General features: G+C 38.6%; 1 protein-coding gene across 1 annotated transcript in view; it reads left to right on the forward strand.

Annotated features, from left to right (window-relative positions):
- The window catches only part of LOC105935750 (toll-like receptor 13), a 34,957-nt gene extending 14,260 nt beyond the window's left edge, over positions 1–20,697 (forward strand). Inside the window, exons 3-4 of the mRNA XM_036125733.1 lie at positions 934–1,108; positions 19,215–20,697. Of these exons, the coding sequence (XP_035981626.1) occupies positions 934–1,108; positions 19,215–19,298 (259 nt within the window). The 3' untranslated portion in view covers positions 19,299–20,697. The remainder of the gene's footprint in view (positions 1–933; positions 1,109–19,214) is intronic.
- The last annotated feature ends 1,647 nt before the right edge of the window (positions 20,698–22,344 follow it).

A 22,344-nucleotide genomic window follows, 5' to 3' on the forward strand; every position in this document is an offset into this window, starting at 1 on the left:
TTGATAGCTGCCTGTAATACCTTTTTATTATCGTGTTAGCCCTTTATTTCATACCTTAAGTTTTTACTCATATAGTTATTCCACTGCCTTATTTCCAATGACTTTTTATTATTTTTAGAATCACTATATTACTTTACAGTTTAGTCTTTAATTTTGACAGATATTTACATTTTCTTTTTTCAATCATGACAAATGTCATTTCGAGGAAGTTTACAAGACATTACATTTGTTTACAAGTTTACATATTAAGCATATTACATTTTCACCCCCATAATATATATATATATATATATATATATATATATATATATATATATATATATATATATATATATCAAAATGTGCGTCTTCATCCAGTCAAGTACACTTTTTGGGGGAGTGGTGGCCTAGTGGTTAGAGCATGGAGCTTCTGTCCCAGAGGTTCTGAGTTCAACTCCCACAAGCTGCCATTCTGGGTCCCTGAGCAAGACCCTTAACCCCCGATTGCTCCCCAGGCGCCGCACAGTGGCAGCCCACTGCTCCCCAAGGGGATGGGTTAAGATGCAGAAGTGAATTTCTCCATTGTGAGATCAATAAAGTTAAATTATTATTCAATTATTATTATTAAGACTAAGCGGATCAAAATACTTGACCAGTCCAGTGATATAGGCAGTTTCAAATTCAACTACCTACAGCCCAGTTCAGTGGTCCTTTTAATACAGTCAGATTAACAGTGCTGTCCTAAAGCAGGGGTCTTCAACCCTGCTTCTCAGGATCCACTATCCTGCATGTTTTAGGTGTTTCACTGCCTCCACACACCTGATCCTGATGGCTGCTGAGGAGGTCATGCAATCATATGGTTCAGTTGGGCGGAGCAGAGACACAGCGAAACCTGAGGAGTAGGTTTGAAGACCCCTGTCCTAAAGCCATTCTTGTACCTTCTGGTCTCCTCAGTTTCCGCCTCTTTGACGAGCAGAAGGATGTGCTGATCCTGGTCTTCCTGGAGGACATCCCCACCTACCTGCTGTCTCCTTACCACCGCATGAGGAAGCTGCTGAAGAAGCAGACCTACCTGAGCTGGCCTCGAGCTGCAGACCAGCCAGAGGTGTTCTGGGAGAAGCTGAGGAAGGCTTTGCAGAGTGGACACCATCTGAACGAGGACAAGCTCCGGTTCACGGTGACAGGAGCACAACCGTGAGAAGGAACTGCAAGATTATCCATATTTCTTCTGGATGACTTGGGATATTTCTTCTCTGGTAGATGCAAACAACAGAGCACTTCTTTCAAATAACTTTTATTTTTTTATTTTTATTGTAATCAACAGAAAGATCTCCCAGTGAGAGTTGGGAGAATTGTTGTGTGTTTGAAACCTATGCTATGCTATGTTTCTATTAAAAAGAAAACATTCATGTTCATGCAAGTTTTTAAAGTTCAGACCAGTTCAGTTCCTCCTGCTGTCTGTATTTCAAACAAGAAATATCAATATTTTTTTAAATCAATTTTTATTAAATTATTAATAAAAACAATTCTGAATAATTATAACCGCGGATAAATTACATAATTTGTCAAACGACTTGTTTAAGACTTTTGACTCAACTTTAATGCCTTTACTTGGCACTTGGAACCTGGTAAAACTTGAGACTTACTTGGGATTTTCAATACAATGACACAACCCCACCTCTGGAAAAAGTATTTACACTCTCACAGATTTCTTCTAACCTGACCCTAGCCAGATAAATTTCGTTCCGCCTAGCTCCGCCTAGCTTCATTCATATCCATCTGGGACATCTTTCATAGAGAGTGATTTCTTCAACCAATTTTATTGTCTAGCCAATCAGGACACAGGGCTGGAGTTTCATAGATGTGATGTAGTGGAGAAGCGAACATGACGTGAGACTGTTTTGATTCAGACAACAATGGTAGGCTCGCATCGAGGAATCAAGCGTTAACATTGATGCTGCTATTTCTTCCGTGTTGTCCAATCTACTTAATGTTGTTTCATTAAAAGAACATCAGAGAACGGCTCTGAAGGCTTTTGTTGGTGGAAACCATGTTTTCGCCCTTCTACCGACCGGATTTGGCAAGTTTTGTTTTCCGGGGCGCGCCCGTGTCGGAGCGGTTAGCACGAACCATGTTAGGAGGCCTTTAGTCCTCGACGTGGTCGGCCCGGGATCGACTCCGACCCGCGGCGCTTTGCCGCCTGTCTTTCCCCCTCTTCCTGTCAGCTCACTGTCAATAAAACGCATGCCACTAGAGCCGCAAACACACGTCATTTTTTTTTCCTGCGTCGCTCTCACAGCGTCACGGGTTGGCTTCGGTGTGAGTGGTTGAAATAGCACGTCGATAAAGATGACAGACAAGTGGCTTTTCCAATCATATGCAAGGATTTTTGATAAGGCCCAGCCTTTTGAAACGCCATTCCTATGGATCTGTCCCAGATGGATGAGTGGAGCTAGGCGGAGCGAAATCCATCTGGCTAGGGTCAGGTTAGATTTATTCTGCTTTTTATATTTAAATGTTTCAGATCAAGAAACTTATTTTATTGTCGGAAAAAGATAACCTAAGTTAAGTACAAAACAAAGTTTTCAAATGATGACTTCTTGGCCCCGTGTGAAAATGGAAAGGCCCTTCTTGTATTAATCATGAATTAAACATCCCCCCATGCACACCAATGTCAGACTACTGACCTTTCAAAATCAATAGATTACGTGAAAGTAGGCAGGGACAGAGAAGCTGCCCAGAGTTGATGATATAACAATATAATAGAGCACTGGTTCTCTGTATCTCAGAGAGTTGTTTATATATATAACAACTGAATGCCTTAAAGTGGACATATCTTGCAAAATCCACTTTTTTAGCATTTAAAACATTGTGTTTTGTACTTGGAGTTTCTAGGAGAGCAGAGAAGTTGAATCTACTCTGTCCAGAAGCTGCGTAGATGTCTGTAAAATTTGATTGGATGACACTTTTTGAGCCATTCACTTTTCTCTGTTTTCTATTATGTTTTTTTTTGTATAATTATGTCACAATATTGGCTGCAGAACTTTGAAATTAGGCAAGGCAAGGCAAGGCAAATTTATTTATATAGCACAATTCAGTACAGGGACAATGCAAAGTGCTTTACATGATTAAAATACAGCAAATTAAAACAAAATAAAAGCAAGTAGGAATAAAATGTAGATAGAAATTAGAACAAAGAAGTGGTGATTCAGTTAACTAGAACAGTTGAAGGCAATCCTAAACAAATGTGTTTTTAATCTTGATTTAAAGGAACTCAGGCTTTCCGCACCTTTACAATTTTCTGGAAGTTTGTTCCAGATAAGCGGAGCATAGGAACTAAATGATGCTTCTCCATGTTTAGTTCTGGTTCTAGGTTTTCAGAGTAGGCTGGAGCCAGAAGACCTGAGTGGTCTGGATGGTTGATACACTGATAACAAGTCTGTGATGTATTTAGGTGCTAAGCCGTTTAGGGATTTATAGACTAACAGAAGTATTTTAAAGTCTATTCTCTGAGATATAGGGAGCCAGTGTAATGACTTTAGAACTGGGGTGATGTGCTCTACTTTCTTAGTCTCAGTGAGGACGCGGGCAGCAGCGTTCTGGATCAGCAGCAGCTGTCTGATCCACTTTTTAGGCAGACCTGTGAAAACACTGTTGCAGTAATCTATTCGACTAAAAATAAACGCATGGATTAGTTTTTCCAGATCCTGCTGAGACATCAGTCCTTTAATCCTAGAAATGTTCTTCAGGTGATAGAAAGCCGACCTTGTAATTGTCTATAGATGCTTTTGGAGGTTCAGGTCTGAGTCCATCACTACTCCCAGGTTTCGGGCCTGATCAGTGGTTTTTAGCTGAAGCAGCTGGAGCTGTGTGCTAACTTTTGATCTCTCCTCTATTGGTCCAAATGTTATTACTTCTGTTTTGTTTTTATTCAACTGAAGAAAATTTTGGCACATCCACGTATTGATTACTTCTAGGCATTTACTCAGTGCCTGAACTGGTCCATAGTCACCTGGTGACATGGTGATGTAGAGCTGTGTGTCGTCTGCATAGTTATGGTAGCTGATGTTGTTGTTTTTATTATCTGAGCTAGAGGGAGCATGTAGATATTGAATAGGAGGGGACCCAGGATGGACCCTTGGGGAACCCCACATGGGATTTTTGTCATCTCTGATGTAAAATTACCTACTGACACAACAAACTCCCTGTCCTTTAAGTAGGATTTAAACCAGTTGAGAGCTGTACCAGAGAGGCCGACCCAGTTTTCCAGACGTTCTAACAGAATGGAGTGATCGACAGTATCAAATGCTGCACTGAGGTCCAATAGAACCAGCACGGTGGTTCTTCCACATACTGTATTTATATGGATGTTGACTTCTAGTTTAGATTTATTTCTAGTTTAGTCTCGGGAAACCATAACATTGTACTTCAAGCTGAAGGATGGTGAAGCTACAATAAGTCAAAATGTCAGGCTGTTCATTACACCGTCCCCCGGCATACCACAAAAATGGTCGAACTGGGTGGAGTGGAACGCTCTGCGATCTGGATGGGGGTTCGGTGTACACACATATGCACTGTGGGAAGCGCTGTTACCTTGCAGCAAGAAGTTCCTGGGTTCGAGTCAATTAAGTATTATGCCTGTTGTGTCTGCATGCTATATGTTATCTGTGTACATCCTAAGCCGTTGTCTGTCCCAAAAAAATGTCACCATAGTAACACATGGTGACAATAAAGGTTATTGAGTCCTGAACCTTCTGCTTCCCCAAAATCGGAAGCAAACATGGAGAAGCAGCATTTAGTTTTTATGCTCTCCTAATCTGGAACAAATTCCAGGAAAAATGCAAAAATCCTGATACCCTGAGTTCTTTCAATGTCAAAAAAAAAAAACATTTTTTAGGTGCCTTTGGCTTTTTTATTTAGGCTATTTACTTAAACATAATTAATCCATAGTCCAACTTTACTTTTCATTTATTAGACCTCAGCGATGTAATCTTGTGTTTTGTTTCTTGGGCTTTTGTCATGTAAAGCACTTTGAATTGTCGTTTTGCTGAAATGTGCTGTACAAATAAACTTCACCTGCCTTGCCAAAGGGAGCAGAGGAATTAAAGGGCTATGCTGGCAGAAAACCAGTCAGACAAATTTTCCCAAGAATGGTCAGAAAATACACAGATACAAAGTTGACAGGCTGAATCTTCTTATGGCTGCCATCAAGCGTGAGATCCAGCGAAGTAGAAACTGTAAGCCCGACACTTAACAAGGAACAGAAACATTGGCAATTATTGCCACTGGTTCCCTTAAAGTTTTGTTTTTCTATTTCTACTGGGGTTTGTTTTTTCTTTTCTTTTTCATTTTAAGATAATAATAGAATTAGACAAAGATGAGTTCAGTCAATATAAAAAAATAATTTCCATGTTAATGTATTTTGTTTATGAAAGGTGTGGTGACATCACTGTATAAAGTATTCAATCTAGGTGTTATTGCTGTGCAAGTAAATTCTCCAAATAATGTAATTTAAACAGGCGACCAGAGTTGGAAATAATTAATGGCAGTAGCTGGATTTGGTCTGGACTAATTGACTGGTGACTGAGCTGATTAGACAGTGGCTGGTGGCTGAGAGGTGATAGGCTGACAAAAAAGTCCACAAAATTCCAACATAAACAAACAAAACCCTAAATCACGACAAGGACAGAGAGCCAAAGCGGGGAAGACATGGTAGGGAGAGGAGAAGCAAAAGTGTCCGCCTTTACCAAGAGCCAGAAGAAGGTATATGGTATATTATGGCTAGTGGAACTATTTGTGTTACAGAATGTTGGACAGGAGAAACCAAGCTGACCAAAGGCTTTAACCTGGCAGCACGATTCATCATCCACAGAGTGGGACCTTAATCCATGGTCCACAGCAACTGTGCAGTGAGCTCTCTACTGCGACCGCAGCGGAGAGCTCACTGCACTGGTGACAGTACTGATATGTATATCAGACAGGACTGCATTTAGAAATTAAATTAACTCATGGGTAATGAAAGAGTTGTAGTCGCCACCTCCAGTTTTGGTACAAAATATTTTTTCAAATTCAGTTTAAGGTACCTTTTAAAGAGCCCGAAATTTTAAACATCCTTCTTAGAATTAAGATTAATAGCCAGTACCTGTCATTTAGAATGCACTGTGACGCCCGGCGTGACATAAATTGTCGTCGCAATCACCGATACTGGGGGCGGCATTTAGTGCCCAAATACGGGCAGTAATGACGGCCTGACGTGACATCCTGTGTTGTTTCTTAGCAGAGGCACTGCACTCATACAGCTGCGATAAACAACAATTATTTCGGATTTTCAGAGGACTTCACCATTGAAATTTTCTAGAGCTATTGTTGAAGCAACAATGCCCACGTGCATGGCAGTTTGATGTTGCAATACATCGGGTAAAAGTGGAAAATCATCACAAAAATAAGGAGACCGCTGCTGCAGCAGACAGATTCAACTCACATTGTTCCTTTTTGGTCTCCTTGCTTTAAACTGGTATGGCTGGATTTTGTCAAAAATCAGGTTGCTGTCAAGAAAGTCTTCTATATATTCCAAATCACTTTCAGATGATGATGATAAATCCATTAAACTCCATCACTATCGCTAATTAATCCATCACTCTCTGCTAGTTATGAAAATTAAATTTTTGTTGCAGTTTTTGAAAAGTAATAAAAAAAGAGTGTAAAGTAAGAAAAAAAGTGGACATTGACACGCATGCAATAGTTATTGTGTAGTGTGTATTGTCTGATCTAAACCTTTTAGTGCCACATGCGTTTTATTGTTAAAACTAAGAATGGTCTCTTTTATGACAACATACTAGGCTTAAAACTATTGCCAAGCAACTTGCATATGATCAACGATGAGAGTGAGACAGAGATCTTTACATCAAATAAAGATGATCTACCATCAGGATCAACATTCAAACAGGAAGTGAGGTTGTGGCACACAAAGTGGTTGTCATCAGTGGAAAAATCCAGCTCTCTCCCTGAAATTCTAAGGATAACAAATAGGAAGTGCTACCCAAACATTTCTATAATTTGTCACCTTCTGTCAGTTATACCTGTCACAAGTGCTTCTGTGGAACGTGCTAACTCAGGCCTTAAAGCAGTGAAAACTTTGCTGAGGTCAACAATGGGACAGGAAAGGTTTGTGGCTTTGCTACTTATGTATGTCCACAAGGACATTCATTTAGACATCAACAAAATCATAGACATATGTGCCCAGAAGCATCCTAGAGGGTTGACATTCATAAACCCATTATCATCGTCATCATAAAGTTGAAGGTGTTGTAGAAGAGAACAATATTCTTTGTGAAGTATTACAGTTCTATTATAGGCTTATGGCTTAACTTCACAGTACATGTTCATTGGTTTAACTTACTTTAAAGTTTTTTTTTTCTCAACATGGTTTATCTTGTTAAAATATGTTAAAAAATCCTTTATCACTTGAACTATACCAAACTGTTCTTAAATCCTTGGGTCTTTCTAAGTATTTTTTTCTTAATATAGTTTATATGGTTAAAATATATTGTTAAAATACATGTATATTTTTAAAACTCTTTTGTCACTTGAACCATACCAAACTGTTATTAAGTCCTTGGGTCTTTTTATTTAATTTTCTGTATAAATATCATATGTGGAAAAAAAGAAAATCTTTGTTTGATTAATTGTTGATAAGGATAATTTTTTCTTCAAACTACTTTTTAACCTTGTGCATGCTGTAAAAAGCACGAGATTTTGGCTGAAAAACCCATTTTCAATTACAATAAGGTAATCATGCTAATTCCACTTATGTTCATCCATTAAAAATTATTATCAATTAAAAAACCCTTAGATGAATAATTAGGGTAGTGTGAAAGAGTAAAGATGGCATTCTTTGGTCATTTAGCCTCACATTGTCTCGACCCCATGACCCTTGACCCTTGACCCCATGACCCTTAGTTGCGCACCCCCCTTGAAAAATCCTGGATCTGCCCCTGATCTTTTGAGCAACTCTCACATCCTCACTTAGAAAGCGAGTCAGACAGTAGACTGAGATGGGCAGTCTCTAACCACACAGCGAGAGTTCGCTCACATTCTCTCCTTAAGTGTAGGAAATACTTTCCTTTTATTGAAATGTCCAACCACTGTCGTGGAATCCAGTAATTTGCATCACAACGAAAGGGACCGTAGCTCTGCTTTGTGTTGGTAAGTATTACAACTTTTTCCTTTATGGAGCGATAGTTAAGATAAGATAGTCTTTATTGATTTCGGTCCGTGTATCTTTTGATAATAATTTTTAAAATTTTACTTTTCCCTTTTTGACAATGAAAAAGAGAAACCCTTTGTAATTTGACTTTGTATATTAAAACAAAAATCAAACGGCCATTTTTTTTTTGTTTTTCAATTCCTGTGTCTGAAACGAAAATCCAATGACCAAAAGTACCCTCACCACCTTCGAGGTGAAAAGAACTCACATTATCCGTTTTTTTTTCCTTTTTGACATCTCTTTTATGTCATTTATTACTTTAAACACATAAAGAACTAACTAAATTTAAATCATTACCCATCCATTTTTACCATAGAAAAAAGAAAACCAATTGAAATTCTTTTTTTTTTTTTGCAATTTAAATGGAAAAAATAGAATAAAATGTCTTTAGTTTTGTTTTTTAATCCTATTATCAAAATCTCCACCGACGGATAGTTTTTGGTCATTAGATTTTCGTTTCAGAAACAGGAATTGAAAAAACAAAAACAAATAGCCGTTTGATTTTTGTTTTAAAATACAAAAAAGAAAATCGAAATATAAAGCTTATCTCTTTTTCATTGTCAAAAACGGAAAGGTGAAATTTGAAAAAATGATTTGAATTTCATTTTCCATTTCGGGTAACAAAAAACAAAAATGCTTTTAAACAGAAACGAAAAAAGGCTCGTTTGTTCATATTCCGAGACCGGAAGTGGTCACGTATGTTTGACAAAAGAACCAAATTCTTCAGAATAAAATGTCTTTAGATACAACAAAACAAGGCTTGTCATCCATAAAAATCTCAGTGCAGATCTCCCAGATGAGAGGGGGAACAAGAGGATATTACGCATGAAAAGTGAGGCGATTTTCAAATGAAATTGGCTGAGTTTACTGCAGTTAAGCCAGCCCTCAATTGCTTTTGTAGGTCATGCGATCCCCATGCATTACGATGGTAATGCCTGAGACTACTTTCCAAAATAAAAGCAATGTGTTTGACGTGCTTTAGCCTATTCTATTCTTTGTTTTGTTGCACATATGGACTTCAGTTAGTTAAAATAATTTCTTCCAGCTTTATGAATTTTTTTTTTATAATTCAGGCCTGCTGGTGAATATGGAAATATATATTTTGGTCATAGTCACTGTTTAGCCTGAATAATTGCAAAAAAAATAGCAAACAGCCTTAAACAGTCTTGCTGTTGCGATGACTTGAATAAGTGAAAATTTGCATAGGGATATTAAAACAATTGTTTTTTTCCAAGTGACTACTTTCACTTACAGATGACGGATTAAGATCTTGAGATGTTACTCATCAAAATCCACATACATGATGTGGAATTTCTAAATTAAAGCCCTCCAAAATCTCTAAGTTAAGTCAATTTCACCTAAGGTGCTGCTGTTGCTACTAAACGGTACATTTTCAGGGGATACTGTCACTTCAGCCTGACAGTAGAACACCTCCAGATGTTGCTCAACAAATTTCATCCAAATCTTATGTGGAATTTCAAAGTGAAAGCCCTTCAAAATCTCTCTATATATTCGCTTTGACCTAAGTTACTGATAATATTGCTTCTAACCCTTATGTTTTAAGGGAACATTTTTGATTCAGCATGACAGTAGAACATCTCCAGAGGCTGCTCAACAAAGCTCATTAAGATTTAATGTGGAATTTCAAAATAAAAGACTTCCAACATAACTAGATACACTATATTGCAAAAGTATTCACTCCGCCATCCAAATTATTGGAATCAGGTGTTCCAATCACTTCCATGGTCACAGGTGTATAAAAGCTATGCATGCAGACTGTTTTCACAAACATTTGTAAAAGAATGGGTTGTTCTCAGGAGCTCAGTGAATTCCAGTGTGAAGCTGTGATAAAATGAAGCTAAATACGGAAATTCAGACTGAAGAAACTCATTGCTTACCTCCATCAATAAAGGACTCATTCGCCTCCGAGGCAAGCCAATCAGCTTTCAACTGCTCCTCCTCGAAGCCAATCGGTGTCCTGGATTCATCTTAAAAGAACTTCAAATCCAGCTCAACTTCTACCCAGCAAGCAAGCAGTCGCTGTGCGATGTCGGATCTGGACTCTGATGACTGGATTCAACCCACCTCCATCCCCTTCTCCACCATCATAGCAGCTCCATCTGGCTTTCCTATGTGCTCCTACAACCTTGTTCCTATTAGAGTGCAATTCCTCCTGGACTCTACAGAATTCGCTGTCATATCTCAATCGGTCCGGCAGAAGACCGCCATGTTGAGCCCGGTTCTGCCAGAGGTTTCTTCCCAAAGGGGAGTTTTTCCTCTCCACAGTTGCTTCAAGCTTGCTCATCATGGACTATCATGCAAACCTGTGTTTATCAAATTGGACATCTAGCTCAAACAGATCATCATATGGACTGAACAAACTTCTTCTATCTCCACTCCACCACCAGTTTCAGGCCTGGGGGATCATTCCTATTCTCATACACCTGCTTATGCATATTGAAGTATAATTCAGCGTGAATGTTTCCTGCCGAGGTCTGAGCGCCAAAGTCTTAAAATATTGAATCAATAAATTCTTCTAATTGTCTCTTCTCTCCATGTGAGTTTTTCAGATTGAAATGCCAGCTGGCAAAAAATCCAGTTGTCAACTTTCCTCACTCCTAAATATTCTTGAGTCAACTGCTGTATCATAAGAAAATGGAAGTGTTTGGGAACGACAGCAACTCAGCCATGTAAACTGTCGGACTGACCCCGCTCCGATAAGTGCATAGAGCGAAAAGGTTGCCAACTTTCTGCAAAGTCTAACACTACAGACCTCCAAACTTCATGTGGCCTTGAGATAAGCTCAAGAACAGCACAGAGAGCTTCATGGAATGGGTTTCCATGGCCGAGCAGCTGCATCCAAGCCCTACATCACCAAGTGCAATGCAAGGCATTTGAGACACGTTCTTAGGAGTGACAAATCAAAATTAACTGTAGTCGACAGTTGTAAAAAATATAAATAATAAAATAGGCTGATGCACGTCAACCATATTGCTTTTATTTTGGAAAGTAGTCTCAGGCAGTAGGAACCACATCCGGTTTCCGGAATAAGAACAAACGAGCCGTTTTCCCGTTTCTGTTTAAAAACATTTTTGTTTTTTGTTACCCGAAATAAAAAATTCAAATAAATTTTCTAATTTACTTTTCCCTTTTTGACAGTGAAAAAGATAAACGCTTTGTATTTCAATTTTCTTTTTTGTATTTTAAAACATAAATCAAATGGCCATTTGTTTTTGTTTTTTTAACTCCTGTGTCTGAAACGAAAATCCAATGACCAAAAGATACACTGACCGTTTTTACTTATATTGTAAATCTGCATATTTTATATGTCTTGTTCTTAATTTACAGACAAAAGGTGCAAACGTCATACTCCCTCAGCTTTGGACTTTTAAAAAATGGGATCAAAAGAGGCCAAAACACAACCAAAAGGAGAACGGAGATGTTCTAAAATTAGCTTAACGTTTCTCTCACTGTGTGTGATTGGCTTCCTTCCTCCAGGTAGTGGATTTTTCCTGAAGAGTTGCCGAATGACCCAAACCCATGCCATATGTAAGCAGAAAAAACTGAACACCATTCCCCAAGATATCCCCCCTACTGCAACAACCTTGGATTTATCTAAAAACCAAATCGAAAGAATACAAGTATCGAATTTCACACATCTGCCAGTTCTGTCATGGTTAAACCTTTTTCATAACAACATTTCACAGATAGACAGTGACACATTTGCTGGTTTGATTTCCCTCCAGGTGTTGGATCTCAGTCGCAACAAACTCGCTCATTTGGAAGACCGACTTTTCATCGGGTTAAGCAACCTCACTGAACTGAGACTTAGTAGCAACAGAATAAAAGTCGTGTCACCTACTGCTTTTCAGTCTTTGACGAGATTAAAACGCTTAGATATTTCTGACAACAACCTAGAAACAATTGCAAGTCTTCGGCTCATATTGCAGCACACGCCACAGCTACACGAGTTAGTGGTCAAAGGTAACTGTTTAAAAAGCTTTCACTCGTGGGAACTTACAAATTCCTCTCTGAGTCTTGGTACTCTTGACCTGTCTAGGAATCCCTTAAATGATTTTAAGATAACTGCGGATGTCTTCCCAAATCTGACTGTCTTCGCCATCGGTGACCCTTCCAGCAAAGCCCCAATGACATGGGACGTACATAGCAAGACTTTCCTGAGCCTCGTCTCCAGTCTCGACATCAGTGGCTTAAACATGGCTCTCGCTGATAGTAAAGCGTTACTCCAAGCAGTGAACTCGTCACTAACATCTCTAACTATGAACAGTATGAAACTGAATCTTCGGGAGCTTGTCAACATTTCTTGCAGCATCCCAACAATGTCCACATTGCAGCTTCGAAGCAACAATCTGACATTTATTGATTCAGATCTTTTAAACCTCTGTGTTAAAGTAGCGGAATTGGATTTAGGAATAAATGTTATTAAGAAAATACAGAAAGATGCGTTTACTTCTTTGCCAAGTTTAAGGATGTTGTCTCTGGGTCGCAACAGACTTTCATCAGTTCCTGATGCCACAAAGAATCTGCAAAAACTTTCCACGCTTGATCTCAGGAGCAACTGTATCAAAGCAGTTGACTGTGGAGACTTTTCCAATCTGACGAATTTGGTCGTGCTAAACCTGCAGAATAACTCAATCTCAGCTCTGAAATATTGTCTTTTCAATAACTTGGCGAGACTTCAGAATCTAACGTTACAATTCAATCAAATAAAACTCTTACAAGGAGCTTTCAAAGCAAATTTGCCAAAACTGCAAAACATGCATTTGAATGGAAATAAACTGACTGCCATATTGCCGGGGGAATTTGGTGGTTTGTACTCCCTCTCATACCTGTCAATGCATGGAAATGAAATATTGGAGCTTTGCAATGAGAGTTTTGTTGGACTGACAAACCTTCGCCAATTGGATCTTACATCAAATCAGATTACAAGAGAGGGCTTAGACACAGGGGCTTTCAATGCTCTGACTAACCTACGGAGACTGGATTTAAGCCTAAATCATATAAAATATGATGACAGTACAGCTTTGAGTAAAATGCCATTTGGTGCACTGTCCCGTTTGGAGGAGTTGATGATTCCTTCACAGCACTACAGGTTGAAATCTCACCTTCCTGTCAACTTCTTGCAAGGTTTAACAAATCTTTTGTATTTCCGTGCCAGGAATATTCAGGCTATCTACCTGGACAAAGATACGTTTAAATACACGCCTAAGCTGGAAAGACTTGATATTAGCTCAAATGATTTAGGCACTTTGTCTCCACAACTGTTTTCCCCAATTCAAAAACTCAAAAGCCTCTACATATCCAGGACACAGATTCGCTCACTGGATTTCCTCATAGATGCCAACCTGACTAACCTGGAGTTCCTGCAGGCAAAAGTTAACCAATACTCAGTCATCCCCGAGGATGTGATGAAGTCTCTCCCATCACTCAAATATGTGGACTTTGAGAACAATAGTTTCTCCTGTGACTGTGACAACGCCTGGTTCCTCAACTGGACAATTGCCAGCACACAAACACAGGTTGCAAATGCATATAACTTTCTGTGCAACTACCCCGATGACTTTAAAGAAAAAAAGCTTTTGGACTTTGACATAACATCCTGCTTACAGGATACCGGCTTCATCTGCTTTGTTTCCACAACAAGCACGATACTTTTATTCACTGTTGCATCTTTCTTTTACAATTTCTTGAGGTGGCAGCTGTACTCTGCCTATTACTTGTTCTTGGCTTGGCTGTTTGACGCAAAACAAAAACGTAAGCAAGCTCCTCATCAATACGATGCCTTTGTCTCCTACAACTACCATGATGAGCCCTGGGTGATCGGAGAACTCTTACCTAAGCTGGAAGGAGAGCAGGGCTGGAGGTTGTGTCTGCACCATCGAGACTTTGAACCAGGTATGGACAATTTTTGTTTCTAAACTAGTAGCCTAGTACTGTATTTACCAGATCACCATCTGACAACAGAGGCACAAAATGCTAAAATGCAAAACTTGAACACACACTCCCACTTCTTATGTCAATATAAGGGGTCCAATTAACCAACCATGTGTGTTTATGATTGGTCCAGATGCACAAATATCCAAACTTGAGACCTTTCCAGACAAGAGAGAGTACAGTCTTTAAAACACCTCTATTGCAGTCCAAAGGGAGTCAGGCCCGAAGCATTAACTCAGACCTCTAAGATTTAAATGGACAATTTAATACATGCATTGCTGTGAAAAAGGGTTTGCCCCGTGACATATTCAGATCATAAAACACATTTTAAGATTGGATAAAGATAAAACAAAAAGTTGTTTTTCAATCACTATTCCATTAATTTGGGGGGAAAAAAAACATCTATCCATACCAACCTGGATCTATGTGAAAAAGTTACAGTCCCCTTGTTATAGTTTTATTACATCTTATAGAAAGCTGAGTTGCCTTTCAGACACAGCCTGATTGCTACCAGGGGTCCGTTCTTCGTACGTTGCTTAAAACATCCAAGATCAAATGAGACATCCAAGATGATTTCATCCGGCTAATCATGATCCGGCTAATTGGGTTCCTCGAACACACCTGTTGTTTACGATTAGTATCACTGGATTGAGTTATCTGAGACAACTGCGCGTTCATGCGTTTGTTTAAAAGGGGAAATGTATCGATAGTAGAAACATTGATCAGCAACGCTGCTATTGGCTGTTCAGCATGGCCAAAGAACGCCCACAGATTTTTTTCCCAGCAGAACAAAAGCTTTTAATGGAAGGTTATGCCGAATTTGAGTCATTAATTAAAACACCTAAAAATCTGTTAAAGCCAGGAGAGAGGGCTGGCAAAAAGCAGCAGACAAATTAATGCTTAAATACTGTCCATGGTAGATGTTTCTATCACTTTCTACAGTATTAATTTTTGCATTTTAATAATCTCATATTTACTTTGTTCTTTTATGTCAGAGCCTCCACGGGACCCACTAGAACATGGGGACAAGTAAAAGGGAAATACAAGAATATTCTACAAAATGGTAGCCTTTAATTATTATACTGTATTTTAAAAAGGCACTTGTTATGTCAAGAGATCCAAATTTCAGTGTCATTCCTTAGATACGGGAAGTAAAGGACACGTGCAAACTGGGAATTTTAACAAAAAAAAAAAAAAAAACAATCTTTATCCATAAAAAATGAAAATCTTCCTTTTCCAAGTCATCCACAGTTTACACGGTAAAACTGTATTGCTCCGTGTCTAGATAATCCAACCATAGTTTTTTCTAATACAATAGGCTTGCTTCTCGACAGGAAGCAAGCCTTTCAAAGTAAAACTAAACTTCACAATAAAATGGCCCGAACAAATCTTCTTACTGAATAGGATAAAAATAAAATGCAAACCTCCATACAAATAACTTAAAATTTTAGATTTATGGCTCCAACACCACTTTTTCCTCTTTAAAAGCCACTGTTAAATGATGTGTTTGTCTGTTTATAACAGCCACCAAGAAAAATCTCTACACTGTCTGCTCTAAAGGATCCTGTCTATTGCGTAATACGCGATTAATTCGAAAAAAACTGCAAATTATTCTTGCACCTTCCGCAACAGGTTGCAGTCGTAAAAATGGACATAGCTACGGCAGACTTCCCTATCTCCTCCGCTTATACAGCCGTGATCTAATCTTGTTTACATGAAATAAGCCTGCTCTGGAGCAGGCTCAAGCTGGCGCACTTGTTGCTATGACAACAAGTGCAGGAAGTCTTTCGAAGAACCAAACGATCCAAGATCATGCCAAATCGTCAACAATGAAATCCTGCTAACTGAGTTAGCGACGTACGAAGAACGGACCCCTGACCTGCAGATATAATAAATAACTGGAATAGAACCTTTGTGACAGCTGAATATTGTACAAAACAAAACAAAACAGAAAAACAAGTCAATTTAGGATTCCAGTCTATCTTTGATGAATGCAATTTGAAAACTACTTTTTTTACTTACCTTAGCCATTTTGTCCAGTGTTAAAATGTGTTTAACTATCTGAAGCATACATTTGTGACAAAAAAAAAGAAAAAAAGTGGACATCTTTAAAAGGGCAAACATTTTTTCACCACATTGTTTGTATGCTTTCTCAGGACGAAAGCCTCAGTCTCACCTCAGGCTCCCACAGAGACCATATCAACCCTACCTAAAACCTACGACCACATCAGTCAACATCAGCAAAGCCTTAAGTCAAGCCATTTCAACTGGTTCCTGTTTTTCCTGAGCTGGCTGAGAATAACCCATGTAGAAAAGCACTGCTTCTCAGTTCCTCGGGGGAAACTCAGAAGCTCTCTGATGGACCCAACAGAGTCCGCCTCATGTTTCTGTTCCTTTTTTCTCAGAGAAGTTTCTGTCTAGGAGAAATTGCCTCTTCATTGAGAACCTGTCACTTTCCAAACTGGCCTTTCTCTTTCGACTCTTTGCTGGCTGCTTTCACCTCTACATTCACTTCCTGAGATCCAAAAAAAGGCTTTTCCAGCCGCTGCGGTAGCCTCCTAAGCTATGTTGAGGGTTTGAGTACCAGGGTTTACCTCCTGAGGTCCAACATGGGTTCCTGCAGCCTTTGATCAGACAGCTGCAGCTGATCCAGAACGCTGCTGCCCGTGTCCTCACTAAGACTAAGAAAGTAGAGAACATCACTCCAGTTCTAAAGTCCTTCCACTGGCTCCCTGTATCTCAGAGGATAGACTTTAAAATACTTCTGTTAGTCTATAAATCCCTGAATGGTTTAGCACCTAAATACATCACAGACTTGTTATCAGTGTATCAACCCTCCAGACCACTCAGGTCTTCTGGTTCCAGCCTTCTCTGCAGAACCAGAACCAGAACCAGACATGGAGAAGCAGCATTTAGTTCCTATGCTCCACTGATCTGGAACAAACTTCCAGAAAACTGTAAAAGTGTGGAAAGCCTGAGTTCCTTTAAATCAAGATTAAATACACATTTGTTCAGGATTGCCTTCGACTGTTCTATTTGAACTGTATAAATGAAATATAATTAGTTTACTTTGTATTCCAACTGTTTTTACTTGTTTGCTTTTAAGTTTTATTTTCCCATGTTCTATTTTGTTTCTGCATTTTATTCCTACTTGCTTTTATTCTATTTTATTTTCCTATATTTTAATCATGTAAAGCACTTTGCATTGCCTCTGTACTGAAATGTGCTATATAAATAAATTTGCCTTGCCTGCCTTTGATTGGGCTTGAACTTTATGTTGACAATTTTCTTTTATGTGCTCCATTTTATTTTATTTTTTTTGGACTCCCTATTTGTTCTGCTTTCTGAGGCCCCCTCCACCTACCTGGTTTTAGTTTGGGTTTTGTTTTTACATATTTCTAGAGCTAGAAGCTCCTCCTGGAAGAATGGGGGTACTGTCATGATCCCACGGATGTTCTGTGTTCATATTGTTAAGGCACAAAGATCAAAATGATGCCATTTATCAGCTGAGATGTAGCTTATGGATACTGGTGTTTAGGAGCAGAAAACCTCTCCCTTTAAGCACAATATAGTGAGTAAGTGACAAAGCAAGCTAACATTGTTACAACCAAAATTCTGATCTTAACTTGTACTAAAATTTGTCCAAGCAAAGCTGATTGTGACTTTTACAGGTTCATACATGGTTATTTGAATCATTTTCCAGTTGCAGCAGAAATTATTTTCCAGTGCAGACAGCATTATAAGAGGCATAAGCATAATTAAGAGTCTCTTTTCTAGACTTCTGAGCCCAGTAATGAAAGCACATGCCTTTCCCCGTCTTCCCAAAGCAGTTTAAGTTCAGTCCACAGAAATGATGTAAATATTTTCCCACCTATTATTTCCATTCATATAAATGAACGTTGTAATTCACATGCATTCCAGACGGTGGCACTGCATGGCCATCGCATTATGGTCTGCAGCTACTCAGCATTCATTACCGACTCCTTTGTCTCCCAGGGAAGCCCATCATAGACAACATCACAGACGCCATCTATGGAAGCAGGAAGACCATCTGCGTCGTCAGCCACAGATACCTTGAGAGCGAGTGGTGCTCCAAGGAGGTCCAGACCGCCAGGTAATGCATGTTGTGAATGTAAATATGACAAAGCAAAAGCTCATTGTTACCCACACTATAAAGGAGCAGGATATTGACAGCCATGATGAAAATGATGTTGTAAAGATGTTTCATGGTCTGTCTTCCTTTTCTGGTCTTTATCGGCGTCTATTTAGCAATAATTTATAAACTTCTTGTTGACATTTCCTCTCTTACTGTAGAATATTTTGTCTTTCATCGACGTGTCTATTTTCTTTAAGCTGGTGGTTGTTTAATAAACTGAAGCTTTTTGTGTCTTCATGTAGGTTTTAGTGACTGGCCACATGTATTAGGACACTTGCTAAAGATGCATAAAAAGTAAGAAATAAATACACCATTAATAGCAGAAATGTCCTCTTTAGGAAATTAAAGAGGAAATCTTAAGAACTTTAAGAAAAAGACAACACTAGCAGGTGAATAAATGTGGCCCTCGGACTTTTGCTTCTTTGTGTTGGTATTTGTGTCATTTTGTCAGCTGCTTATCATTTTCTGTCTTGTCTTCCCCCAATAATACCTTTACTTCAACCTCCAGGTTTCTAGACTGTACGTTGCCTCTTGTTTTCATTTCACTGCTTCCAACAGTTTTATTTTTCTGCATAACTCCTAGATTTCAGTCTTTTTATCCAGATACGAACTGATCATCCGCTGCATCGTTTAAACGCTTCTGTTCGTCAAGTTATAGCTTCCTCTCCTTTTCGCCACCGCAGCTTCCGCCTCTTTGATGAGCGGGAGGATGTGCTGATCCTGGTCTTCCTGGAGGACATCCCCACCTACCTGCTGTCTCCTTACCACCGCATGAGGAAGCTGCTGAAGAAGCAGACCTACCTGAGCTGGCCTCGAGCTGCAGACCAGCCAGAGGTGTTCTGGGAGAAGCTGAGGAAGGCTTTGCAGACCGGAAATGACCACAATCAGGACAATTTCCTCCTCAATGTAACACAGACACAGTGCGGGGAAGGAAATGCATGATAATCAGTCAGCATTACTATCTGAATTATCCTGGTTGACTAAGGAAGTTTCTGAATGATACAAATAGTAACAACTTCAGCAGTGTATACCTATTTTTGTGTTTTTTAAATTTATGAACTTATCAATACATTATAAGATCAGCTAACAGTCATAAATAAGCTATTTCCATGCAAATAGGTGGAACCATAACAAGATGGGTGGTTTTGGTCGTTATGTTTGGCTTCAAATAGGATTCCTTTGTCAAAGACCCTTGTATATTGTTTATTTGTACCTGCCTTGGGAACCTTTTGGACTTGCTTTGACGAAGCGAGACTTAAGGTAATTTTCTACCACTTACAAATAGTCTAATAGAGGCTGGCTAAGGACAGTAACAAACAAACGGGGTCAACACCAGTTGGTAGTGTTTTAAGAAAGGAGTTTATTTAACTAAACCAAAAAGTAATTTGTTCAATCAGTTGTCAGTGATGTTAGAATGAATGAATGTGTAGAAACACATGTGGTGCAAAAAGCCAAACATGACCAAAACTCCCAGCCTTTACAGTGCAATGGTACACCGGGCCCAGCCACAGACCCCTAAAGCTGCTTAAAGGTGAAATTCATCGCACTGTTGTAAGAAAAGGACTCCAGCCAATATCATTGATTCACTGGAGGCGACTAACTTTGGTTTGACCAGGCGCCATATTTTATTTTAGGGTCAACTGAAGAAATTCAGGATCTAAACCTTATGGAAGCCCATTTTATCATCATAATTTTGAGATTGTATCTCATAATTACGATTTAGCTATCTCATGATTATGAGATAAACATTTTTATTCATCAGAGTGGCAGAAATGGGCTTCCATAGTATGCAGTAAACAGGCACATGCATATTTATTTTTTTTTAGCAATTTCCTACTTTTATAGTTAACTGCTAAGCGAGTAAAATCAAAAGGACAGATAATAGATTGAGTCCAGCTCTATATAATATGTTGTCATGTTCAATAAACTACAAAATGCATTCCGATGAGGCAAATTTTTTAGATTAAAAGTACCTTTTGAAAACAACAACCTTTAGGTACGTATTAAGCTTGCTTTCTATTACGCTTGTTTTTTATAGGTCTGATAATATTTTAATCGTAAATGTGTTTTCATTTGCTGTAAGCAGGAAATCAACAAAATTAACACCCATTTGTCTGTAAATTAACTATATAATATGTTTCACTTAGTGCTGGAGTTACTGGAAGACAAACTTTTAAATAATATTCTAGTTTATTGAATGAGTGTGTACCTTTGTTACATTTATGAGCATGTCATATTAATTTGGTTTACTGTTATTTGTAACGTAATTTTTTTAGGTTATATAGCTTGAATTGCTTTTTTATTCTTGTTTTGTTGATTAAATTACCTGTTTAATTACTGATTGGTTACTATATTACTTGATATCACAGTGGTCAAAACCACTGTAATAGACCCTTTTCACATGACGTCACTCAACTTCCGTTTTGAAGCGGAGCAGGGTATCTTTACTTCCGGCTACATGCTTTTACATAGAAAATTCGGGAGGTGAAGAGGTGTTTCACTGATAATCAGCGCGATTTCATAAGGTAAGACTGAGACCACAATGTGTCGCATTGACTATCTTTATTTTCCTTAGTATTTGTAGCGATCATTGCTGTTATATAGATGCTTTGATCGGGACAGTAACATGAAGATCAAAGCTAACATGCAGCAGCTTGTTAGCTTACCTTACCAAACTTTTACCTATCAGTAATCAGCGTGATTTCATTAGGAAAGACTGAGAGCACAACATTAAACGTGTCTTATTGACTATCTTTATTTTCCTTAGTATTGGTAGCGATCATTGCTGTTATAAAGATGCTTTGATTGGGACAGTAACATGAAGATCAAAGCTAACATGGAGCAGCTTGTTAGCTTACTTTACCTGTCATTAATCTGATGTAGATGTTATAAAATGATTACTGTAGCTTTGCTATTATAGAAATAAATCTTGTTCACTGAGTGAAAAAAAGAGACATTTATCTGCTACATTGTTCCCTTTACTTGATTATGGTGACGTGTTTTATATATATATATATATATATATATATATAATTGCAGTCACTGAATTAAAAAGATCTTATTCCATTTGAATCTTTTTGTTCATTCCTAAAAAAAATTACCGTGGGTCTATTGGACAGTACTTCTGTTTCTGAATTTTCTGTGTATTATAATGAATTTTCTTCATAATATTATTTGCACTTATATTAATGCACTTTTTTTTAGTTTTTGTGCAAAATACTGTATATTTTAAGTAGAAGCCTGAAATTGTTTTTATTATACTGTATTAGTAATGACATGTGCTGCTGACCTCTTAGTCAGATCAACCTTTAAAAAAGAGATCTTAATCTCAATGGGAGTTTATCTGGTTAAATAAAGGTTTTAAAAAGTATTATAGTTGATCTATTTTTTTCTCCCCTTGTGTCCATCTCTCAGCAGCATCATATCCACCAAGCATGGCTCAATCACAGAGAAACCGCTACTGCAGTGTCCCACAGTGTTCGAACAACAAAAAAAACTTTCCATATCTCAGTTTTCACAACTTCCCGGCTGATACTGAGACTGGAGCCCGTTGGGTGACGGCAATAAGAAGAGACGAGGGGCCAAATTTTAAAATCCTTCGTGGCAGCACTTACGCCTGCAGTCAGCACTTCTCTTCCGAGGAGACCTATGTTTCTGCAAGTGGTCTTTAACAAATTAAACTCCATCTTTCTTTCTTAAAGATAATTGAGTTATAAGTTAATTTAGCTATTCCCAAGATAATTTCAGTGGCTCACCACGTAAAATTTTATTAGAGCTGTCAAAATCAATTTGTTAATGAAAGGAAATTAACCAGGATCAGGCAGCAGGGTCCACACCTCGGCAGAGAATTGACAGTTCAGGGGAGAACCCACCAGAGCTCGGCAGCAGGCTCTTCTGTAAGGCAGAGGGGAACCGAAGCAAGGCAGCAGGATAAACAGGACAGGTAAAAGGTAAAATGGACAGAGCTGCTATGAAGTATCTATGTAAT

This window comes from Fundulus heteroclitus, chromosome 21 (assembly GCF_011125445.2).
Source record: "Fundulus heteroclitus isolate FHET01 chromosome 21, MU-UCD_Fhet_4.1, whole genome shotgun sequence".
Taxonomy (NCBI): domain Eukaryota; kingdom Metazoa; phylum Chordata; class Actinopteri; order Cyprinodontiformes; family Fundulidae; genus Fundulus; species Fundulus heteroclitus.